The following is a 22,378-nucleotide window of genomic DNA, read 5'->3' as shown; positions in this document are numbered from 1 at the left end:
TTTATTTAATCATGGGCATTCCTATTAATTTTTTTCTTTCTTTCCTTTTCTTTTTGCTATGATAATACTGAAGGAAACATCCTTTTATATATCTCTCTGTGCACATGAGAAAGGCCTGATTGCCAGAAATTAAAATTGCTGGGTCAGAGGGTACATTAATTTTACATTTTCAGACAGGTAAATTCCAATCAACTGGCACTCCCATGGACTGGGCAGAAGTACTCCCCATTGATCCAGGCTCTTGCCGATATTTAGCAACATGAAGCTTTTTCATTTTTGTTATCATGGTGTGAATTTCCATTCCCTTGATCTCAGGCATCTTGTGCCTGTTTATGGCTTGAGGGTTTTTAAAGAAGGATTTTTAAAATCTATTTTCTATTTTTAAATTATTTTCTCATATATTGAAGATACTAAACCTATGTCTGTTTCACATTTTTGCATTGTGTCTTTTTTTTTTTTTTTTCACAGAGATTCTAAATTTTGAAGTGGTTATATTACTTACCTTTTTCCTTTATGGCCTGGCATTTGTATCTTGCTAAAGGAAGCCTTTTATCTGCTTCCAAAGAGTTAAACTGATATTCATTGGCTAGTCAGTCTCAAGTCTCTGGAGGGAAGTTCTACCACTGAGTTCTAGAATCCAGTCCTTAGGGGACCACACCCCTCTTCCCTAACCCCACTGTGGTAGAGTTCTTCATTATTAATTAGTCCTTCACTCCAAATTTTAACATCTATAACATCTTCCCCCTCATCAATCCCCTCCTTCCATACACATCTTGAAAACAAGTTGGAACCATAAAATGCCAGAGGGAATGTAGAAAATCATCCAGTTTCAACTCTCATTTTCATAGATGAGGAGTATAAGATCTAGACCTTACTGTCCAACATGGTACCATTTAGTTAAAATAAAAAATTCAGTCACACTAGCCAAATTTCAAATGCTCTATAGGCTACATGTGGCTCATGGCTACATGACTAGACAATGGAATTTAAAATATTTCTATCATTATAAAAGGTCTAGTGGTTGTTTTAGAGCTTTATTATTTAAAGGGTGATGTGCAAGACCATAGGCATCACTGGGAGCTGATTAGAAATAGAGAATCTCTATTAATTAATAATCAGGCCCCATACAAGACCCAAATTAGAATCTGCAATTTAGCAATATCCCCCCAAAATTTGCATGCAGATTAGAGTCTGAAAAACCCTCATCATGTGATTTTTCCCCCCAAGGTCATACAGTTGGTGTCCCAGCCCTTCCTTTGATCCAAGTATCATTTTTCCATACTATGCCATGTCCTTCCTTTTTCTGTTTTTAAGATTTTATTTATTTATTTGAGAGAGAGAGAGAGAGAGAGTGCGCGAGTGTCAGTAGGGCCACAGGGGCTTGAGAGGGGCAGAGGGAGAGAGAGAGAGAGGGAAAAAGAGAGAGAGAGAGAAAGAGAGAAAATCTCAGGCAGACTCTATACTGTGCACAGAGCCCGACAAAGGGCTGCATGGCATGACTTGAGAGCATGACCTGAACTGAAATCAAGAGTTGGGCACCCAAATGCTTGAACCACCTGGGTGCCTCTATCCCATCCTTCTTTTTATCTTCCTACCATACTTACTTTATGACTTTAACTGCAGCACTTTATAAGCATTTATAGGTCAGTCAGGCCATTGAAGCCCTCAGAAAAACCTCCATGCCTCAGCGGTTGGTAAGTGCTTGCTTGACAGATTTCTGTTAAAGGCCCAGATCCCTATGATCACATTTTCCCTAAAAATAATAAAATAAAATAAAATAAAATAAAATAAAATAAAATAAAATAAAATAAAATAAAATAAAATAAAATAAAATGAAAAATCCCTATTAGGATTAAAACCAATCTTGGAACCAATGGGGCACTAGTCATTAATCTGTATGGTAAACTTAGTCTTGGTGATATAATGGCTGTGCCATGTTTAGTTTTCTGGACTCCACAGCTCTGGGGAATAGCATGCAGAGCAGGCCATGTACTTGCCTTAAAAGTGTCACAATCTGATTCCACACAAATCTTAAGATTATTTGTTCCAACTCTCTGAAGAAAGTCCATGGTAGTTTGATAGGGATTGCATTAAATGTGTAAACTGCCCTGGTAGCATGGACATTTTCACAATATTAATTCTTCCAATCCATGAGCACGGAATGTTTTTCCAGCTCTTTGTGTCTTCCTCAATTTCTTTCAGAAGTGTTCTGTAGTTTTTAGGGTATAGACCCTTTACCTCTTTGGTTAGGTTTATTCCTAGGGATCTTATGCTTTTGGGTGCAATTGTGAATGGGATTGACTCTTCAATTTCTCCTTCTTCAGTCTCATTGTTAGTGTATAGAAACGCCACTGATTTCTGGGCATTGATTATATCTTGCCACACTGCCGAATTGCTGTATGAGTTCTAGCAATCTTGGGGTGGAGTCTTTTGGGTTTTCTATGGACAGTATCATGTCATCTGCAAAGAGGGAGTTTGACTTCTTCCTTGCCAATTTGAATGCCTTTTATTTCTTTTTGTTGCCTGATTGCTGAGGCTAGGACTTCCAGTACTATGTTGAATAGCAGTGGTGAGAGTGGACATCCCTGTCGTGTTCCTGATCTTAGGGGAAAGGCTCCCAGTGTTTCCCCACTGAGAAGGATATTTGCTGTGGGCTTTTCATAGATGGCTTTTAAGATGCTGAGGAATGTTCCCTCTATCCCTACACTCTGAAGAGTTTTGATCAGGAATGGATGCTGTATTTTGTCAGATGCTTTCTCTGCATCTATTGAGAGGATCTATGGTTCTTGTTTTTTCTCTTGTGGATGTGATCTATCACATTGATTACTTTATGAGTGTTGAACCAACGTTGTATCCCGGGGATAAATCCTACTTGGTCATGGTGAATAATCTTTTTAATGTACTGTTGGATCCTATTGGCTAGTATCTTGTTGAGAATTTTTGCATCCATGTTCATCAGGGATATTGGTCTATAATTCTCCTTTTGGGTGGGGTCTTTGTCTGGTTTTGGAATTAAGGTGATTCTCCTGATAGAACGAGTTTGAAAGTATTCCATCCCTTTCTATCTTTTGGAACAGAATAGTAGTAGTAGTAGTAGTAGTAGTAGTAGTAGTAGTAGTAGAATAGGTATTGTTTCTTCTTTAAACGTTTGATAGAATTCCCCTGGGAAGCCATCTGGCCCTGGACTTTTGTGTCTTGGGAGGTTTTTGATGACTGCTTCAATTTCCTCCCTGGTTATTGGCCTGTTCAGGTTTTCTATTTCTTCCTGTTCCAGTTTTGGCAATTTGTGGTTTCCCTGAATAGCCAGGGGAATACTGAAAAAGAAAACCAGAGCTGGGGGCAAAACAATGCTGGATTTCGAGTTGTACTACAAAGCTGTGATCATCAAGACAGTGTGGTACTGGCACAAAAACAGACACATAGATCAATGGAACAGAATAGAGAATCCAGAAATGGGCCCTCAACTCTATGGTCAACTCATCTTTGACAGCAGGAAACAATATCCACTGGAAAAAGGACAGTCTCTTCAATACATGGTGCTGAGAAAACGGGACAGCCACATGCAGAAGAATGAAACTAGACCATTCTCTTATACCATACACAAAGATAAACTCAAAATGGATGAAAGTTCTAAATGTGAGACAGAATCCATCAAAATCCTAGAAGAGAACATAGGCAACACCCTTTTTGAACTTGGCCACAGCAACTTCTTGCAAGATACATCTATGAAGGCAAGGGAAACAAAAGCAAAAATGAACTTTTGGGACTTAATCAAGATAAAAAGCTTCTGCACAGCAAAAGAAACTGTCAACAAAAATAAAAGACAACCCACAGAATGGGAGAAGATATTTGTAAATGACATATCAGATAAAGGGCTAGTATCCAAGATATATAAAGAACTTATTAAACTCAACACTCAAGAAACAAACAATCCAATCATGAAATTGGCAAAAGACATGAACAGAAATTTCACCAAAGAAGACACACACATGGCCAACAAGCACATGAGAATATGTTCTGCATCACTTGCTATCAGGGAAATACAAATCAAAACCACAATGAGATACCATCTCACACCAGTGAGAATGGTGAAAATGAACAAGACAGGAAACAACAAATGTTGGAGAGGATGTGGAGAAAGGGGAACCCTCTTGCACTGTTGGTGGGAATGTGAACCGGTATAGCCACTCAGGAAAACTGTGTGGAGGTTCCTCAAAGAGTTAAAAATAGAGCTACCCTATGACCGAGTAATTGCACTACTGGGGATATACCCCAAAGATAAAGATGTAGTGAAACGCCGGGACACCTGCACCCCTATGTTTATAGCAGCAATGTCCACAATAGCCAAATTGTGGAAGGAGCCTCAATGTCCTTCAACAGATGAATGGATAAAGAGGATGTGGTCTATGTATACAATGGAATATTCCTCAGCCATTAGAAAGGACAAATACTGACCACCTGCTTCCACGTGGATGGAACTGGAGGGTATTATGTTGAGTGAAGGAAGTCAATTGGAGAAGGACAATCATTACATGGTTTCACTCATATGGGGAATATAAAAAATAGTGAAAGGGATTATAGGGGAAGGAGAGAAAATGAGTGGGAAAAATCAGGGCCCTCCTGCCCTCTGGCTGCCCCCGGGATGGACGGGCTGGTGGAAGGCCAGAGTGTCCCCGGTGACTGCAGCTCCACTCGCAGGTGACAGAACATGAGAGACTCCTAACTCTGGGAAATGAACAAGGGGTAGTGGAAGCAGAGTTGTGCAGGGGAATGGGGTGACTGGGTGACAGGCACTTGACGGATGAGCACTGGGTTATGCTATATATTGGCAAATCGAATTCCAATAAAAAAAAAAAGGCATCACAACCTGACTACCTGATAGGAGAGTCAGCTGGTGATCTTCCAACACAGGCACTCTCACTCAAGGTAATTGGATGGTAGGTCACCAAAAGGAAGTGGATCTGGAAATAGGGCACCAGGTTGTACTAGAACTTTGGGAGATCGGGTCTCAGACCTTTTCAATACATTGTTTCTTAGCAGAGTGGACACATAATAGGCAGTAGGTAAGAATGATGAATGGTACTGAAGGGAAGGAAAAATTCTTCTGTACCTTCAAGGTCTTCCAAATGGACTAAGAACTAAATTTACATGAGACAGATTAACAGGAGAAAAAAAATCCAACGTTTTATTATGTGAGCAGAGGCTCAATAATGAAACCGAGACCTTAAGAAATGACCAAGGCAGGCAGTTTTTATAGTTTTCAGAGTAAAAAAAAGTATAACTGAAGAATTGACAGGATATAGAAAACTTAACTTTGGAAGCTTCAATTAGTGGGGAATTCCTAACAGAACTTGGGCTAGAGTAGTAAAATAGTAAAAAGTAGCTAGGGTTGTTTATAAAGTCTTCTTGGCTCTAAGTTTCCCATCTTTGATGATAAGCCTGTCTCATTACCTCCTGGTACAGAGAGAGCATCTATCACATGGAGATTTATTTCCTGTTTTCAGGGGACAGAGGAGGGTCTGAATGTCCTTCCTACATAGATTGTCTCTTCAACAGCTTTTATTTAAAATCATCAATATGCCCAAGTGGCACATTTTGGGGCAGCCTTCGTGGCCCCTACCGTAGGTCAAGAATGCTGACAGTTATATCAGTGACCCCCCTCCAGAACTCTGGCTTTCTGTCTCTGCCTGCACCCAGCGCGGGGCTCAAGGAGCTGCTGGCTCTGGCCACCCCTGTAAGCCCCGCCCGTCAGGCAACACTGGCTGACTGCAGAGCCCTGCGCCCTCCGCCCTCTGGCTGCCCCCGGGACGGACCGGCTGGTGGAAGGCCTGAGCGCCCTCGGGGACCGCAGCTCCACTCGCAGGTGCAGCGTCTATGGGATACCAGCTTAACTTGCAGGGAAGGCCGCGCCTCAGTCCAGGGCGCTGCCAGCACGCTTGCCCCGTTCCCAGCACCCCCAGTGCACATCAGCGTTTGATGCGTGGAGACGGTCATTCCTGAAATCAGTTACTACCCAACCCTGCCAGGTGGCGCTTCCCCACTTGTGGCCGGACAGACCCACGCAGCGCCCAGGCTGGAGCGCGCTGGGCAGGGGGCGCATGCGCAGCTGGGGGCCGTAGGTGGCGAGGGCCGGGCACGCGCACGGGCGCGCACGCGCGCCGCCGCCTCAGGCGATGGGGGGAGGGCGACGCAAGCGCGGGCAGCGGCGGCCTTAAGGGCGGCGGCGGGTCCCGGCGTCCCAGTCGGCCTGTCAGCCGGCTTAGAGGCGTAGTCCGGCGCTCGCGCGGCGACGGCGGCTATGGCGGCGGAGGAGGAGGAGGTGGACTCAGCGGACACCTGCGAGAGGTGAGTGCAGGCGGGCCGGCCCCACAGGCCGGGCCGGGCCGGGCGCCGCCGCCGCCGCCGCCGCCGCCTGTCGGTGGTTCAGCCCCGCGTGAGACCGCGCTCGCCCGGCGGACGCCTCGACCCGGCTCCATCCTCGCCGGCGGCCCTCAGCGCCGAGACCCGGGGTGTGCGGCTCCGGCCCGGCCGCGCGGACGGCCGCCGCGCTGTGGGGGGTCTCCGCGGGCGGGGGCGGGGGCGGGGCCGACCCCCCCGGGCTCGCCCCCCGGGACCCTGGGACCCTGCCTGGCCCCGGTCGGCCCCTGCCTGCCTCGAGCAGGGGGAACGGCTCGGTCCTGCCTGACCCGGACGAGTGCGCCCCGGAGCAGAGCCGCGGAGCCTGGAGGAAGGGGCGGCGCTTCTCTGGGCGGGAGGAGATGGAGAGCCCGAGGCCCCCGCGGACGGTGCCGGGGCTGGGGGCGACCAGGGCAGGGGGCCGGGGCTTTCGGGAGCCCTGTGATGTGTAGAAGCTCGATAGAAAGTTAGAATGAATAACCGTTTAGAGACCTTTCTTTGCTTCCAAGTGTCCTGGCGTTACCGGAGAGGTGTGGGTGTGGGTGGGGGGCGCCTGAGAACATGTGTATGTGTACAAAACTGGATGGAATTTGGAGGATAGATGTCCAACATGAAACTTTTTAATGTGCAGATATACTAAGTTTAGATTCTTTTCCACTTGCACCTAACTTCAAGCCCTTGTCAGGAAACAGAAATTAACGGAAAATCAAATTACGAATGTTATTGCTATATTTCTCAAGGCTAGTCATTTCTTTAGGTAAGTAAACTTTTATGTTTCTGAATATATGCTTACTATTTTGGTAACAATTCTACTTCAACTGTCTGAAGAAACTTGCATATGAAACAGCCTAGATGATGGAAGGTAGTATGGAGTTCGGTGAGACAGTTGTATCTGGAAAGGTGTGTGTGGGGTGACAGTTTTGAAATATTAGAGAATAGGTTCTTCCCTTCAAGTCTGTTTACATTATGCATGGGTCCATTGTTTTGGTTTGTTGATGAACTTCCTTGAGGTAAGATGTTGAATGTCCTCATGTGGACACCAGTAGGGGCCTAACTGGTAGCTTGTTCCCATCAAGTTTGTCATAACATTTTTTTGTTCTTTCTGAAACTGCTTTTAGGTAGATTCTTTGGTCTCCACATTGTTGTGGAACCTGGGAGTCCAGGGCATGACTGAAAGGAATTTGTGGATTGGGTGATATACACAGATCATTGGGGACAGACTATAAAAAATATGTTTGGCAGCTGACCAGCCATAGTCTCATGACAGAGGTGGGCCTCCCACTCTTGGCAGTATACTTGAGCAATGTCCAGTGTCTGTATCAGTATAGTCTTCTGAACTGTACCAAGCAGGTGAGCAAGTACCTTCTCCTCCTAGGTGCTCCCTAAATGTGTTTATATATATATATATATATTTAAATGTGTTTATATTAAACCTAAGGTCAATCCTGTGTGCACAGTATTACTGTCCATTTTTCATTTGCTACTGAAAGGGCTCCCAGCACTCCACTAGCAAGGGGAAGAGCTGGGTTGGAACTCCCCAGGTGACTAGATTTAATGCCCTCACACATATCTCTGCTGTCTCTCAGTAGGACTGGGACTCATGTGGGATGTTTGGTTCTTGTTTCCTTACTATACTGACACTTTGTTATTTAATCCATGCATTGACACAGAGTTGTTGTTGTTGTTGTTTTAAGACCTTATTTATTTATTCATGAGAGACACAGAGGGAGAGAGAGAGGCAGAGATACAGGCAGAGGGAGAAGCAGGCTCCATGCAGGGAGCGCAACGTGGGACTTGATCCCCAGTCTCCAGGGTCACAGCCTGGGCCAAAGGCGGCCCTAAACCACTGGACCACCGGGGCTGCCCTTGTTTTTTAATTTGATTAATCAACGATAGAACTATCCCAAGAGCCAGTGTAGGTTGTGGTGAAACAGGTCTTGACTCAAAGTTCAAAGTTCCCTATCTTAAGACATTTCAGATTTAGATTAGGAATAGACATTAACAAAGGAAACAATTATAAAATGGTCATGGGAAAGCTTTTTGGCACATGATTCTTGTTTTTTTAATTTGTGACTTTCTTAGTGAAAACAGACAGGCCTAGAAGCCATTGGCTTTCAACATCTAACCCTTTTCCGTTGCAATACAGTTGAGAAAGCTAAATGTAATAAGAATAGGGTAGACTTCTGTGAATTGCTGCAAGGTTGTCCCAGAGAATGATTATATATGAGTTGAGTTTAGAGCAAAGCTGCCACAGAATTGCTCAGTTGCAAAGCAGACAGTAAAATAGGTGGTTTGCAGTGTGTTGGAATTGGCTTGTACTGGCAACCACTGCTAAATTTTCAGGAATTTTGCCAACTTTTGGCAGCTTGAAATCAGCCATGGTGGTGGTATTTACATCATGGAAATCATAAAATGCTATAAATAAAGGATTTTTTTCCCTCCTTCTCCTCCAATGGGTTTACTAGCCACTTATTGGATTTACATTAGAATTTGACTCTAGTCTTTTGCCTTGTAGGTGGGATAGTGGATTTTGCTGTCTTTTAAAAGACTGCTGAGATCAATGACTTCTCTCTGTTGCCATCTCTTCTTCTTAAATCCTTGCTACATGACTTCTTAAAACTCAGCATTTCTCAATGACATATCTCAGGGGGCTTTTATTATTCTGGGTACTTATCTTTCTTGGATCTTTCTCAATGTTTGACACTGTAAAGATAGCTTCTTCTTATTGAAATTCTTACCAGACATTGTAGCTCTTTAAGACACTTTGCTGCATGCCTTACCTCAGACCTCTAGTCACTTTTATTAGGTTCTCTTCTTTTTCTCATTCTGTAAATGTCATGATTCTCCAAGATTCTATCTTCCCCTTTCATCTGTATTTTCATATTTTGTCTTGTTTACTTATACTCCTTGAAGCATCTTTTCTTTTTTTTTTTTAATTTATTTTTTATTGGTGTACAATTTACTAACATACAGAATAACCCCCAGTGCCCGTCACCCATTCACTCTTGAAGCATCTTTTCTGTGGAGAAAACTGAAATCTCATCCTCATGATGAAGCCCTCTTTAGTACTCTTAGTGATGTTTCTAATTCTTTGTGGGATGTTTACACCTCATTCCTCAAATGTAACATGTCCAGACTAGGATGTTACTTTTATGTTTCTTTCCCTGAACTAAACAATATAAAAAATCCAGTTCTTCCTCTTGATTTTCCTATTTTCATTTGGCTGCTTCTGTTCTTCAGAGCATCTAGGTTCAGAACTGTGGCCTGATCTTTCGACTGCCCCCTTTCATCTTTGTCGCCCAGAATACCGAATCTACCAAGTTGAGTAGATTCTAAGTACATCAGCTTTCCATTTTCATTGTCTCCTGGAAACCACCTGTATCAGACCATTCATATTCCCTTTTCTGGATTATAGAAGGCTTTAGTAACCCATATTCCAATGCTTTCAACATTGCTATTTCGTCACTTACTTTCATCTCCCCAAGAGGCACGGTCTTGTTTGTAGCACAACCACACCCGGAGGCTTTATTATAGGTGTTCAGCCTGACTTCAAGCCCTTTGCAGGCAGTATGGCTCTTACCTATCTTTGGAGTCTTATTTCCTCCCTATGCACTTGGGCTCTAGCAAAGCTGTCTTTCATTGTTTCCTAAACATTTCCTTGCTAATCTACTATTTCCCCTCAAGGCTTGGTTCACTTTGTCTTCTCTGACCCAAAACAGGCAGTGATCTTCCTTCCCCGAAAGCCTATGGTTATTTTCCTAAACTTTCTTTATGGCAAGCATACCATGTTTTGTAGTATAGCTATTTGTTTTGTCAGCTCATTGAGGTCAAAGCTTTTTACTCAAATATCTGGTAGAGCCTAAAGGGGCTTCATAATTAGTAAGATTCAATAAATGTTTGTTGAATTTCAAAATTGTAAATTTATGGGATCCCTGGGTGGCGCAGTGGTTTGGTGCCTGCCTTTGGCCCAGGGCGCGATCCTGGAGACCCGGGATCGAATCCCACGTCGGGCTCCCAGTGTATGGAGCCTGCTTCTCCCTCTGCCTATGTCTCTGCCTCTCTCTCTCTCTCTCTCTCTGTGTGTGACTATCATAAATAAATAAAGAATTTAAAAAAAAATTGTAAATTTATGCTGACACAAGCATTAAGATAAAAAAAGAAAAAGCCTAGTTATTGATTATATGTTTTGCAGCTTTGTAACTTGGTATATTTTCATCTTGAGATACTCAAAGAACGTCAAAAGATATATTCCTAAGACTTCAAAGTTTGAATTTGACTAAGACAACTAAGATCATAAACTTAAGTTATATTGGGGAGGTCGGAAATATGATTCCATTTGTTAACCTTGGATGAACCAACTCATACTTCATTCTTTTGCCTGTTCTCCAAAATGCCAGTCACAGACCAGCAAATGGAGATTTCAGTCCTGTGACAAAGAACTTAACAAATGATTGTAAAGTCTTAGGATGGTCCACTTAATAAAACAACACTGGATAATACATTTAAGAATTACAGATGACTCTGAATGCAATCCTTAATGATTTGACTTATATTATTTATAATAGCCATTCACAAATATTATATTGGTAGGTTTTTAGTCAAACTCATGGTTCTTTAATTCCTCACTCCTGATTGTGAATCATAAAAAATTATGTGGAAAGATGATTTTATTAAAAATTATTATTCAGTTTGAGACTTTGGATTTTTAGTTTTTATTTACCTAGTAGATAAACTTATTTTAGAAGTAATATGAAATGCCACTTGGATTAGTTAAGCAGTGTAAATCTAAAAGTGCACCTGTAGTTTTAAGTATTTTTGATGCTGTGTCTGACTCCAGAATGGTTTATTTACTGTGTATGAGAGAAGGTAGGAAACACCTAGGGAAAAAATATCACCAGCACATGATTCTGTCTAAAATACGGATTCTCCAACTCTGGGTCCTTAAAAATTATAGGTTAGAAATACAGAGGTGAAAAGCTGAAGAATGTGGATTAATGTGTTAAAATATATTAGAGGGCTTGGATTATCATTGATCTGATGGTTAGTGATAATTTGAGTCATGTTATTATTTGTTACTTTTCTAAAATGAAAGGGCATGGGAACGCCTGGGGGACTCAGTGGTTGAGCATCTGCCTTCAGCCCAGTGCGTAATCCCAGGGTCCTGGGGTTGAGTCCGCATCAGTTTCCCCACAGAAGCCTGCTTCTACTTCTGCCTGTATCTCTATGTCTCTCATGAATAAATAAATAAATAAAATCTTTAAAAGAATTTTAAAAAATGAAAGAGCATGTTAGTCACCTAAATTATGGCTATATGAGACATATTCTTTTTGTTTCCTCTTTTCCAAGAATAAGATTTAAAAAACCATTACCGGGATCCCCGGGTGGCGCAGCGGTTTAGCGCCTGCCTTTGGCCCAGGGCGCGATCCTGGAGACCCAGGATCGAATCCCACGTCGGGCTCCCGGTGCATGGAGCCTGCTTCTCCCTCTGCCTGTGTCTCTGCCTCTCTCTCTCTCTCTGTGTGTGACTATCATAAATAAAAATTTTAAAAAAAAATCTTAAAAAAATAAAAAAATAAAAAAATAAAAAAAAAAAATAAAAAACCATTACCCAGGAGGGAAGACCTTTATTTGCAGAAGTGCGGTAATCCCCAGTTTGGAAGTTTTTAATCATTCATTGGTTGAGGAATTATTTCAGAGGAATATGTATATTCACACCTTTAATTAATTTGGATATTTACAAAAGAAGCAAAACCTCATAGTTTCTCTGAGAGAGAATACTGTACTTAGAGTAGGATAGAGAGCAGTAATAAACAACTTTTTTCTCCTGACAATACCAGTATAGAAATGGAGGTCATTTTAAACTAAATTGTAGTATAATGAAATCCTCTTTACTTATAACCTAATTAGAAATGTTATTTAAGTGGCCAACAGTATGTGGAAATTGGCCAGACTTTTGTATATTTTCTTCAGAAAACTTTGAAACCTGTTTCACAATATTTATAGGTTGTGCAATTCAGGTTTGGTAATACTATAGATAGTCAAATGTCTAAGAGAACAAAACAGGGATTACCAGGAAATTTAGATGTTGTTGGCAATAGGGTATATAAGTACAATGTTATTTAAAAGAAAAAAAGAAAAAAGATTAGGTGGAAAGTTAAGGGAAAAAATTCATTATTTTCTCTCTCAAACTCAGGATACTTAAAATCAGATTCTTAATAAACTCTGTTAATATGTTAAGTACATCTTTTTTGTCTTTGCTTAGAATGCCACCACTAGTGTAGTCTTTCAAAGGTATTTTTCTTTTTTAACTCCAAAGTCTGCTCTCTAAAATGATTCTTTCGCTGTATTTATGACAGACTTAAAAGCAAGTGTCCTTTTATTTGTATTTTGATGAGATGCTTTAGGACTTAGATCCTCAGCCTTGCTGAGAAGTCGGTGCTCAGTGATGGGGCTGTGTAGAAAACCTTTTGGTACACTTTTTTTGATAAGTCTTCCTGTTGCCCTAAATAGATGTAGTCTCTATGGCTTATGGTTTTTTTTTTTTAATATATATATTTCAGTTGACATATGGGTTGCTTCTGAAATTAGGGCATCAGCAGTAGATGCTGGTGTTTATTATTTGCTTAAATAAAACAGGGGAAGTTAAGTTTTGCTTTGTCTATGTTCCAAAGCTATGAGGAGGCAGTGCTGTATCTTGTTTACTGTTTTGTAGCTGGGCCACATGAATTTAATTTTTTTTAAAGGATTTTATTTATTTATTCATGAAAGACACACAGAGAGAAAGGCAGAGACTAGGCAGAGGGAGAAGCAGGCTCCAGGCAGGGAGCCTGATGTGGGACTCCATCCTGAGACCGAGGATCACGCCCTGAGCCAGGGGCAGGTACTCAACTGCTGAGCCACCCAGGGGTCCCCACATGAATTTAATTTTTACTTTGGATTTTGTACATTAGAAGAATGGTTGGATATCTGACAAGCTTCCGTCTTGAGTCCTTAGGTCCAGTTTTTCACACACTAAGCCTAGGATGTAGAATAACACTGGAGGACACAGGAGATTTTGTGGAAGGGGCTGAAGGCCTGTTTGAAGAGGAGTTTAATTTATCCCAAAGACAGGAGGCGAAGCTGAATGAGTGTTTTGTAGGGTTGAGATTGCAAGCTCAGGTGTGGGAACTTGTGAACAAAGGGTGATCAGGTAAAGGACAGAAAAGATAGACTCCAGCTTTCCTTCTATTTTTTAGAAATGTTCTTTTGAACCAATTATGTGTATGGGACTCAATTGTGTAGAATATCTCTAAGAAAGACATAGAAGACAGTTTTTGTAAAACATTTTCTCATCTGGTTTAGGCAAAACTGATTGGACAGAAATATTATCAAGGTTTAGGAGAAAAGAGGCATATTTATGGTTCCATTGAGTGAAAAGAAAAATATTTTACTATGCTTTGTTAAATATAGATTTTTCAGTTTAAATATACTTCAGAAAAACTCCACTTAAAAACAATTATCTGCTTTGATGAGAAGGTGGTTGTGAAAACCTGAAGAGGGTTAGAGGCTCTTGTGGTTGAAGAGCCCTGATTTTTAGTGTAATGCACTAGACTTGCAAACATGAAAACATTTCTTGCCTTTTCTCTTCGAGTTATGCCCATCACTAGGAGGCAAAATGAATGGACAAGACATCCTATCTTTTGAAAGTTGGTTTTGTGATGAGGGGTAGGCATAATTCCTATATTGCAGGCTGGTATATAACATTTTAAACTCAAGGACCTGTACATAGTAGGTATTCAGAGAATGTAATTTTTTTTTTAAAGACTGAAATGAAGGTTACATTTGTGTTTTCTTTGCCCCAACATGTCTATGATGTCAGTTGGAGCAATAGTAGATTATAGTTCATTTCGCTTTAATTTTTTTTTTTTTTTGTACTGACCTCTGATTCTCTCTGGCAAAGAACTGTGCTATGATTTGAGGGATATTTAAGAAAACTGATGAGATTGAGCTGTAAGTAACTTCCTCTCAGCACTAGCTCATATTTTTGTGGCCTAACATAGACTTTGATGACCATTCCTGGTCAGTGACAAAAGAGCTTCAGCTTAATAATGCTTTACTTTTTAAATCGTAAGCTACAAAGATCATGAGATTTTTTAATTGCTTGTTAACTGACTTTTTTCAACAATTGATAAAATGTTGAATGACTGAAAAACTCATTGCTAAAACTTTGAATTGTTTTTCCTTGATTATTTATTTATTTAAAGATTTTATTTATTTATTCATGAGAGATGCAGAGACATAGGCAGAGAGAGAAGCAGGCACCATGCAAGGAGCCCAGGGTAGGACCTGATCCTGGAACTCTGGAATCATGCCCTGAGCCAAAGGCAGATGCTCAACTGCTGAGCCACTCAGGCATTCCTTCCTTGATAATTTATAAATAGCTTTATATAGTTACAAATAGACTAATAATGTTTTCTATTATGTCTATACCTTCAAAATAAGTTCTATGTAACATTTGTAGGGGATGCCAAGGGGTCATATACTCTTACCTGTTAATGTAGAAGGTTTGAAACTAGCATGGAGAACATTTGAAGTGAGCCTGGTTATGATGCAGGCTATTATGTAGCTTCTTTTCCATGTAGGTCTTACAGAATGTGACTTTGTCCTGTGACTTTATCAAGTAAGTCATGACAACCCCTCACACATTTTAAGGAAGGTAGTCACCTGACAAAAAAAAGGGCTTTGAAATCACTCAGAATTGAATTTAAATCTCTACTTGTATCATTTTCTTACTACCTTAATACTCTCACATTTGGTGCTTCACATTTCTGAATTTATTGAGCTGCTGTTATGCATAATACCCAGAGAAATTCTATAGAGCAGGCAAATGTAGGATGAGCCTACAAAGCTTGGAAAAAACTAGATGCTGTGTCGAACTATTCAAACTTAGCACATTTCTCACTCAGCACTTATTCATGTTGTTCTCTGCGGTTATTAGCAGTACCTAACTCAGAAACCTAGGAATCCTCTATTACACGTTCTCTCTATCCAACCAGTTATCAAATGCAGCCTGTTTTACTTTTTTTTTTTTAGCATAAAATTGTATTAGGATGAAATGCTTAAATTTTAAGTGTTCATTTGCTGAATTTTTACATATGCATACATTTGTGTAATCCAATCACCTGTTAAGATAGATGTCACTGTCATTCTGGAAAATTCTCTTTTATCACTCAAGTAATCCACTTGTAGTTCATGGTAGCCAGTATATTTCAGATGAAGCAATAACTTTATTTATAACATCAACATATAGTAATATGCATTGTTGAACACAGAGGCCTTACCTTTAAGGACTCTTACAGTTGGGTGAGGATATTGATGAGTAAGTAAGAATGTTGTAATACAACTTGGGAAGGAAGAGAGAGAATAGAGCTTGACAATTGGGTGCTATCCTACCACCTGATCCAGTTTGGGTATGTGGCAACAGGGAAATGAAATCCAATCTGAGTTAGTAAGAGGTGTAATGGATGATGGAAAGAAGGGGAGAAGCAATAGAGCAGGAATGTTACATGGCTAGAAAACAGAGAATAAGAGTGACAAGATGATATTACAATGTCAAGTAAAATGTTGGAACAGGGCTGGGTTTCCTATTGTCGGTCAACTAGAAGTAGCCTTACCTTTGAGGTAAGGAGTGATGCAAAATGACAATTCTTTGTCAATTTCTATTTCTGAATTTCTATTTCTGAAGTACTTCTCAACCTTAGTTAAAACTCTCATTTAGGGAATACTAATTAACACAACATAATTTTAGTAAATTATTTTGTTGTCATCAGTATAATGTCAACTACCATTTATTGAATGCTTAAAATATTTTATCTTGGAATTTCCATACGCCATGCTTCATATTTGTGGTAATGGTCCCCAAAGATAATGGTCTCCAAAGATGTGTCCATTTTTTAGTTCTCAGAACCTGTATTACTTTATATGGCAAAGATTTTGCAGACTTCCAATTTAACCAATTGAATTAGAAACTCTGAGAAACAGGATTATCTGGGTAAGCCCTAAATGGAATCACTGGTGATTCTATAAGATAGAGGCAAAGGGTGTTTACGGACAGGTAGAAGAGAAGTCTCACAGAAGGCAGTGAGGTAATGGACACAAATAACTAGAGTGACCCTGCCACGAGAAAGAATGTCAGTAGCCACCAGAACCCAGAAGAAGGCAGGGAATGAATTTTCCGCTAGAGTTTCTGATGGGAGTATAGCCCTGAATAAACTTCTGTTGTTTTAAACTACCAAGTTTGTGGTAATTTGTTACAGCAGTCACTGGAAACAATGCACTTGTTATCTCAGAACACACATTATGCACTTCCTTATACGCAGGTGCTCATGTCCTTTCTTTCACTGGGGATGCCTGAGCTACCTACCACACTACCTTTTGAAATAATATCCTATTCATTGTATGATGATTCAGCTCAAAAGCCACTCCCTAATGCCCTTAAGAAGAACTAATCACTCTTACCTCTATTTGATAATTGATACATCCCAAGTGATTAAAATAGTTCTTCACAGACGGTAAGTGCTCAATAAATACTTGTGGAATGAGCTAATTACATCATGTAATATAGTTGCTGGGTCACCTGTTCCCTCCCTTAGATTTTTCCCCCCCCCTTTCATATAACATTGTAGAAGTTTAAGGCATATAACTATATTGATTTGATGTATTTTAATACCATTTATATGCTGCAGTATGGTTATGATTTAGCTAACACCTCTATTACATCACATAATTACCGTTTCTTTTTATGGTGAGAACATTTAAGATCTGGTCTCTTAGTTTTGAAGTATACAGTGTTACAGACCATAATCACTATGCTGTGCTTTAGATCTCCAGAATTTACTTCTTTTCTCATTATAAGTTGGTATTCTTTAGCCTGTCTTATTTTTAAATATTCGTTGGTTTATCTTCTTGTCTCCATCTCTGTTGCCAAAGCCTTGGTTCAGGGCCATACCTATCATCTGAAATCTACAGTAGTTTATTTTTCTTCCTCCTCAGATTCATTTTCTCTTTCATCAGAAAGCTGTCACTTTAAATACTCCTGGTCAGCTGCTAAACCCTTGCTAGCCCTTGATAACTCCATATTATCCCAGATTGTTAGGATAAGCATGTGATCTGCCGCTGCCAGACCAGGAATTAAATACTCATTCTCTCCTTGGTTAGCTACTAGCAGAGCCTGACTGTTCCAGCATCCCCACACATTTCCTTAATTGTTGCCTCAGGCTTACTTCCATATTCTCTTTCTTTTGCTGTCTCCTGCCAATGCCTGGGTCATTCTTTTCATCTACTATTGGTTGGACCCCAGAGATTTTCATTAAGAGTTAACCAGGTCACTCTAGGTAGGTTATACAGAGGCCAGCCTTTTGCATTTGTATTAGGGGTGTGCTCCCACTCTGAACTGGGAAATTTGAAGCTTAAAAAAAAAAAAGTCTCATCTCCTATTTTAGTAAGATTTCTCTCAACCCTGAGATTTTATACTTGCTTGTGAGCCTACCACTTAAATGAACCTACTCATGTTCTTTAACTTTTCTGCCCTTCCACCCTGATAAGAGGCTGTCTTATGGGTTGGAATAGAATGCCTTTTTTTTTTTTTTTTTTTTAATCTTTTCTTGTTCTGCCTGTTTTTAATTTCTGCTTGGTTACTTGGAGTCTGGCTATCCATAAAGATGGATTTTGATATCTACTTGTAGGTTCACAGGCTGAAGTTGAATGTCTGTTCCCCAGTACTTTACTACAATGCTTTGTATGTGGATGCTGCTAGATATAGGTACCTTCGCCGTCACATAGTAAGTTTCCTTTTCTGCTTTTCTTTGAGAACAGCATTAACTTACCTCTTTGTATTTTCTTTTTGATGCTCTAGGTCAGGATGGCTAACTGGTTGGCTTCCCACGTGGTGCCCTACGTCTACATCACACCTTAAAGAAGCTGAAGAGAAAATTTTAAAATGTAAGGTTTTCTTTTTGTAAGTTAACTGAGCTGTTTGCTAAAATAGATCTAATAGATCACACTGCCCAGAAACTGGAGATAAGATTCTGTAGTGTGTTAACGTGTTGGCAAAAGTACTTTTTCCCTTTTGCATGGTGTCAACAAACATAGAAATGTTGGGAGGCAGGGGTTCTCAAACTTTTGGTCTTGTGTCCGTGTTATACTCTTAAATTAGTAATAGCCTTAAGGAGCTCTGTTTATCAGTTATAACCATCAGTATTTACCAATTAGAAATTAAAACAGAATTACTTAAAATATGTTAATTTATTCATTTCAAAATAATAGAAACTCATTATAGGTTAAAATAAATAACATGTTTTCTAAAAATAACTGTTTTCCAAACAGAAATGTAGTGAGAAAGTAGTATTGTTTGTAAATCCTTTTAATGTCTGACTTAATATAAGATAGCTGGATTCTTATCTGCTTCTGGATTCAGCCTGCTGGTAATCACATCTATATGATCTCTGGAAAACTGCTGCATACCCATCAAAGAATGAGAAAGAAAAGGTGTCTTAGTTTTGTGATGAAAATAGTTTTGACCTCATGGACCTCCTGAAAGGGTCTCAGGGACTCCCCAAAGACCCCTGACTACAATCTGATCACAGATTCTAGATGGTCCAGAACTGGTAGCCTTGTGTAGTGGAGTGCATACTAGAACAAGGTGACCTAGTCCAGGCCCAGATCCTACAGTCAGGTGGTGTCAGGTCTTGGGTAAGTCCCTTTCTCAGTTTCCCATTTGTTATCTATAAAATGAAGTACCGGGTAGGATGATCTTTAGAGTTACTTCTGGTTCCAGTTTCTTAGAATTTCTTAATTCTGTGTTACAGTGGTGTGCAAACCTTTTTAAAAATTCTTATGAGCACTGTAATTTATCCAAACCTGTACTGTCAGGGCAGTCCTGATATCTCTAGGTATACTTTTAAGCAATGGCGCTTATTATATAATTTTGTTCTGATACAGTTTAGGGGTGGATTAAGAGGGGCAATTCACATATATGATTATTGTGGATGTATGTGTGATGTTTGCCTTTGCTTGCTTTTAATTCTCTTTACACCGATGAATTTTCTTGTTTGTGCATTTTAATGACCCAGGAGTAAGTGACTGTAACTGGATATATCCATAGGAAGGGACAGTTAGCCAAATTACATGCATTTTTAGCATGAAAATAAATTTCTACTCAATCTGTGTACTTGGGTAATCTTGTTCTCTATAAAAGCTGGAAAAGTTGACTTTGTGGTTTACTAAAATAAAAAAAATTCTTGTTAGGAGATAGAAAAGAGTGCTAGATGCCCAGTTTATGCATTTAACAAACATACTGATTGCCTACTGCTAGACTCTAGGGATGCAAATAGGAATGAGAATTGGCCTTCATTTCAGTATCAGATATGAAAGCAAGTGACCTGTGATATATAGTGGGGTGAGTTATCTAATAGAGATTACAGATGGTTTTTTGGGAATATGCAGAAATCTATGTTCAGAATGCTGCTGGGATGCCTGGGTGGCTCAGCAGTTGAGTGTTTGTCTTCGGCTCCGGCATGATCCAGGAGTTCTGGGATGGAAGTTCCGTATCGGGCTCCCTTTGGGGAGCCTGCTTCTCTCTCTGCTTGTGTCTCTGCTTCTCTGTGTCTCTCATGAATAAATAAATAAAATCTTAAAAAAAAAAAAAAAAAGAATGCTGCTGTGGTTTGGTTTGGTTCTATTGCTGGATCATCTTTCTAAACTGGTAGCATTTTTCCCCATTTGGACGCATGGGCTCTGTTAGTAATCTGAATGAATTCTGGGTTTCCTCTTTGCTGCTACTATGTGTTACAAAACTCAAGATTATTTCTTTGGTTAAAGGGCAGAAACTCCCAGTTCTCCAGTGTTTGTCCTCTGCAGATGAATATGTGCAAATAATTAAGTGGTATATATGAAGTATCACTATTCAGTTGATAATTTAATGTAAAGGAATTTCAAACTGGTTTCATCTTTAGTCAACTTGGGGGAGATTTAAAGTATTGAGTCCCACCGCACTGAAGGCAAGTAAAAGTTTTTATCTACAAAATTGTGATTCTTTGTATTTCCCAGGGAAATACAAAGAGAGGCACCCAAATACTAGGGAGATTATTGGACTTAAACCCACACTACCTGGTACCTCATGCCAGGGCTTCCTGCCATACTCTACTCTCTCTTTTCTACTACACTTTGAAGTAATTTAAGATTTCAGTTATGTGTTCAGTACAGGTACTGCTAGTCCTTCCCTAAATTCATGGTTACTTTTTAAGGAAAAATGTTTCTTTTGAGTCTGACTTCAGTCTTCAATGATTAATATTCAAGTGTTAGACAAATTCAAGGTATTGTTTTATTGTCTGCACAGTTAGAGATCTCCAAATAATGGGTCCAGTGAACACTAAGTTCCTCTCCCGTTCTAAGGATGTAAGATTCTCATTTGATAGATGTGAAAGGAAGTCCAAAGAATTAACATGACTTGCCAAAAGACCTTGAAACTTAAGTGCAATAGAACTTCCTACTGAGATGTAATATACAGTAATTGAGAATTACTTGCTTCAATAAGACGTATGCTTTTTTTAGGATGGCATAATAAAGGCTAAAATCATATAAATGGATATCAGATAGTTTCTGGATTGTTAATTTCTGATTGCTCTGAGAATACTCCTCAGAAGTAGTGAAGCTAAGCAAAATTTCTTTTTTTATGTTTTCATTAGGTGTCCCCTGCACATACAAAAAAGAACCTGTTCTTATATCTAATGGAAATAAAATATGGACACTGAAGTTCTCTCACAACATTTCAAATAAGACTCCACTTGTCCTCCTCCATGGTTTTGGAGGAGGTCTTGGACTCTGGGCACTGAATTTTGGAGATCTTTGCACCGATAGACCTGTCTATGCTTTTGACCTCTTGGGCTTTGGACGAAGTAGTAGGCCCAGGTTTGACAGTGATGCAGAAGAAGTAGAGAATCAGTTTGTGGAATCCATTGAAGAGTGGAGATGTGCCCTAGGACTGGACAAAGTGATCTTGCTTGGACACAACTTGGGTGGGTTCTTGGCTGCTGCTTATTCACTTAAGTACCCATCAAGGTAAGTGATGCTGACCGAAGAGAGGCACCCAAATACTAGTCTCTAGTTCCTGTCTTTGATGGTTGTTGGTATCTGAGCCTTATAAGACAGTTTCTCTTAAAGGGGACCGAATCGCCACATCCGATGGCCGATTTAGACTTTTTTTTTTTTTTTTTTTTTTTTATTTATGATAGTCACAGAGAGAGAGAGAGAGAGGCAGAGACACAGGCAGAGGGAGAAGCAGGCTCCATGCACCGGGAGCCCGACGTGGGATTCGATCCTGGATCTCCAGGATCGCGCCCTGGGCCAAAGGCAGGCGCTAAACCCGCTGCACCACCCAGGGTTCCCGATGGCCGATTTAGTAGCTGAAATAATGATGTTAGGGTTTTCCCTACATATTGGTAGAAGGCTTGAGAAAAGACTTTCTATTTGCCTAACTTAGAATGTCTATGGTTTAAACCACAAGTAAAAACTTTTTGATGGTATTATTTATTGTTATTGTTCTCATTAGACCTATGGATTGAGCAGTGCTTTTCTAACCTTTTCCAGGTTGTAATAAACTGTAATATGAACCCAGAGGTGAGAAATTACAAGTCCTCAGTGCCAGTGCTATTCTTTTGGTTGAGAGCAAATCCCTCAACCTTGAGGCTTTAGTTTTCTCACCTGTAAAGTACAAAAAAATATATCTGCAAGATGTATCTGGCAGGGTTTTTATTATACTGTGCCCTTCCTTTATAGTTACAGAATTATTTTTCAGAGTAATTGAATTAATAACTTCAGAACTTTTGCCTCAGAATCTTGTAGCATCTCCTATCTTTATTTTCTCATGCTATATCCTATTATTTGTTTCATCTCTGAGTGGAGGTCACATTGGAGTGCTAAGAAAATAAAAACATTATTATTATTA

The 22,378-nt window shown here is 40.1% G+C and overlaps 1 protein-coding gene across 1 annotated transcript in view; it reads left to right on the top strand.

Annotated features, from left to right (window-relative positions):
* Positions 1 to 6,159: 6,159 nt before the first annotated feature.
* Positions 6,160 to 22,378, top strand: part of ABHD5 (abhydrolase domain containing 5, lysophosphatidic acid acyltransferase) — a 34,660-nt gene continuing 18,441 nt past the window's right edge. Inside the window, exons 1-3 of the mRNA XM_038570263.1 lie at positions 6,160 to 6,345; positions 18,290 to 18,375; positions 21,120 to 21,492. Coding sequence (XP_038426191.1) covers positions 6,299 to 6,345; positions 18,290 to 18,375; positions 21,120 to 21,492 — 506 coding nt within the window. The 5' untranslated portion in view covers positions 6,160 to 6,298. The remainder of the gene's footprint in view (positions 6,346 to 18,289; positions 18,376 to 21,119; positions 21,493 to 22,378) is intronic.

Source organism: Canis lupus, chromosome 23 (genome assembly GCF_011100685.1).
Source record: "Canis lupus familiaris isolate Mischka breed German Shepherd chromosome 23, alternate assembly UU_Cfam_GSD_1.0, whole genome shotgun sequence".
Classification (NCBI taxonomy): domain Eukaryota; kingdom Metazoa; phylum Chordata; class Mammalia; order Carnivora; family Canidae; genus Canis; species Canis lupus.
Note: the sequence above shows the minus strand (reverse complement) of the source record. Positions and strands in the feature narration are given on the sequence as shown.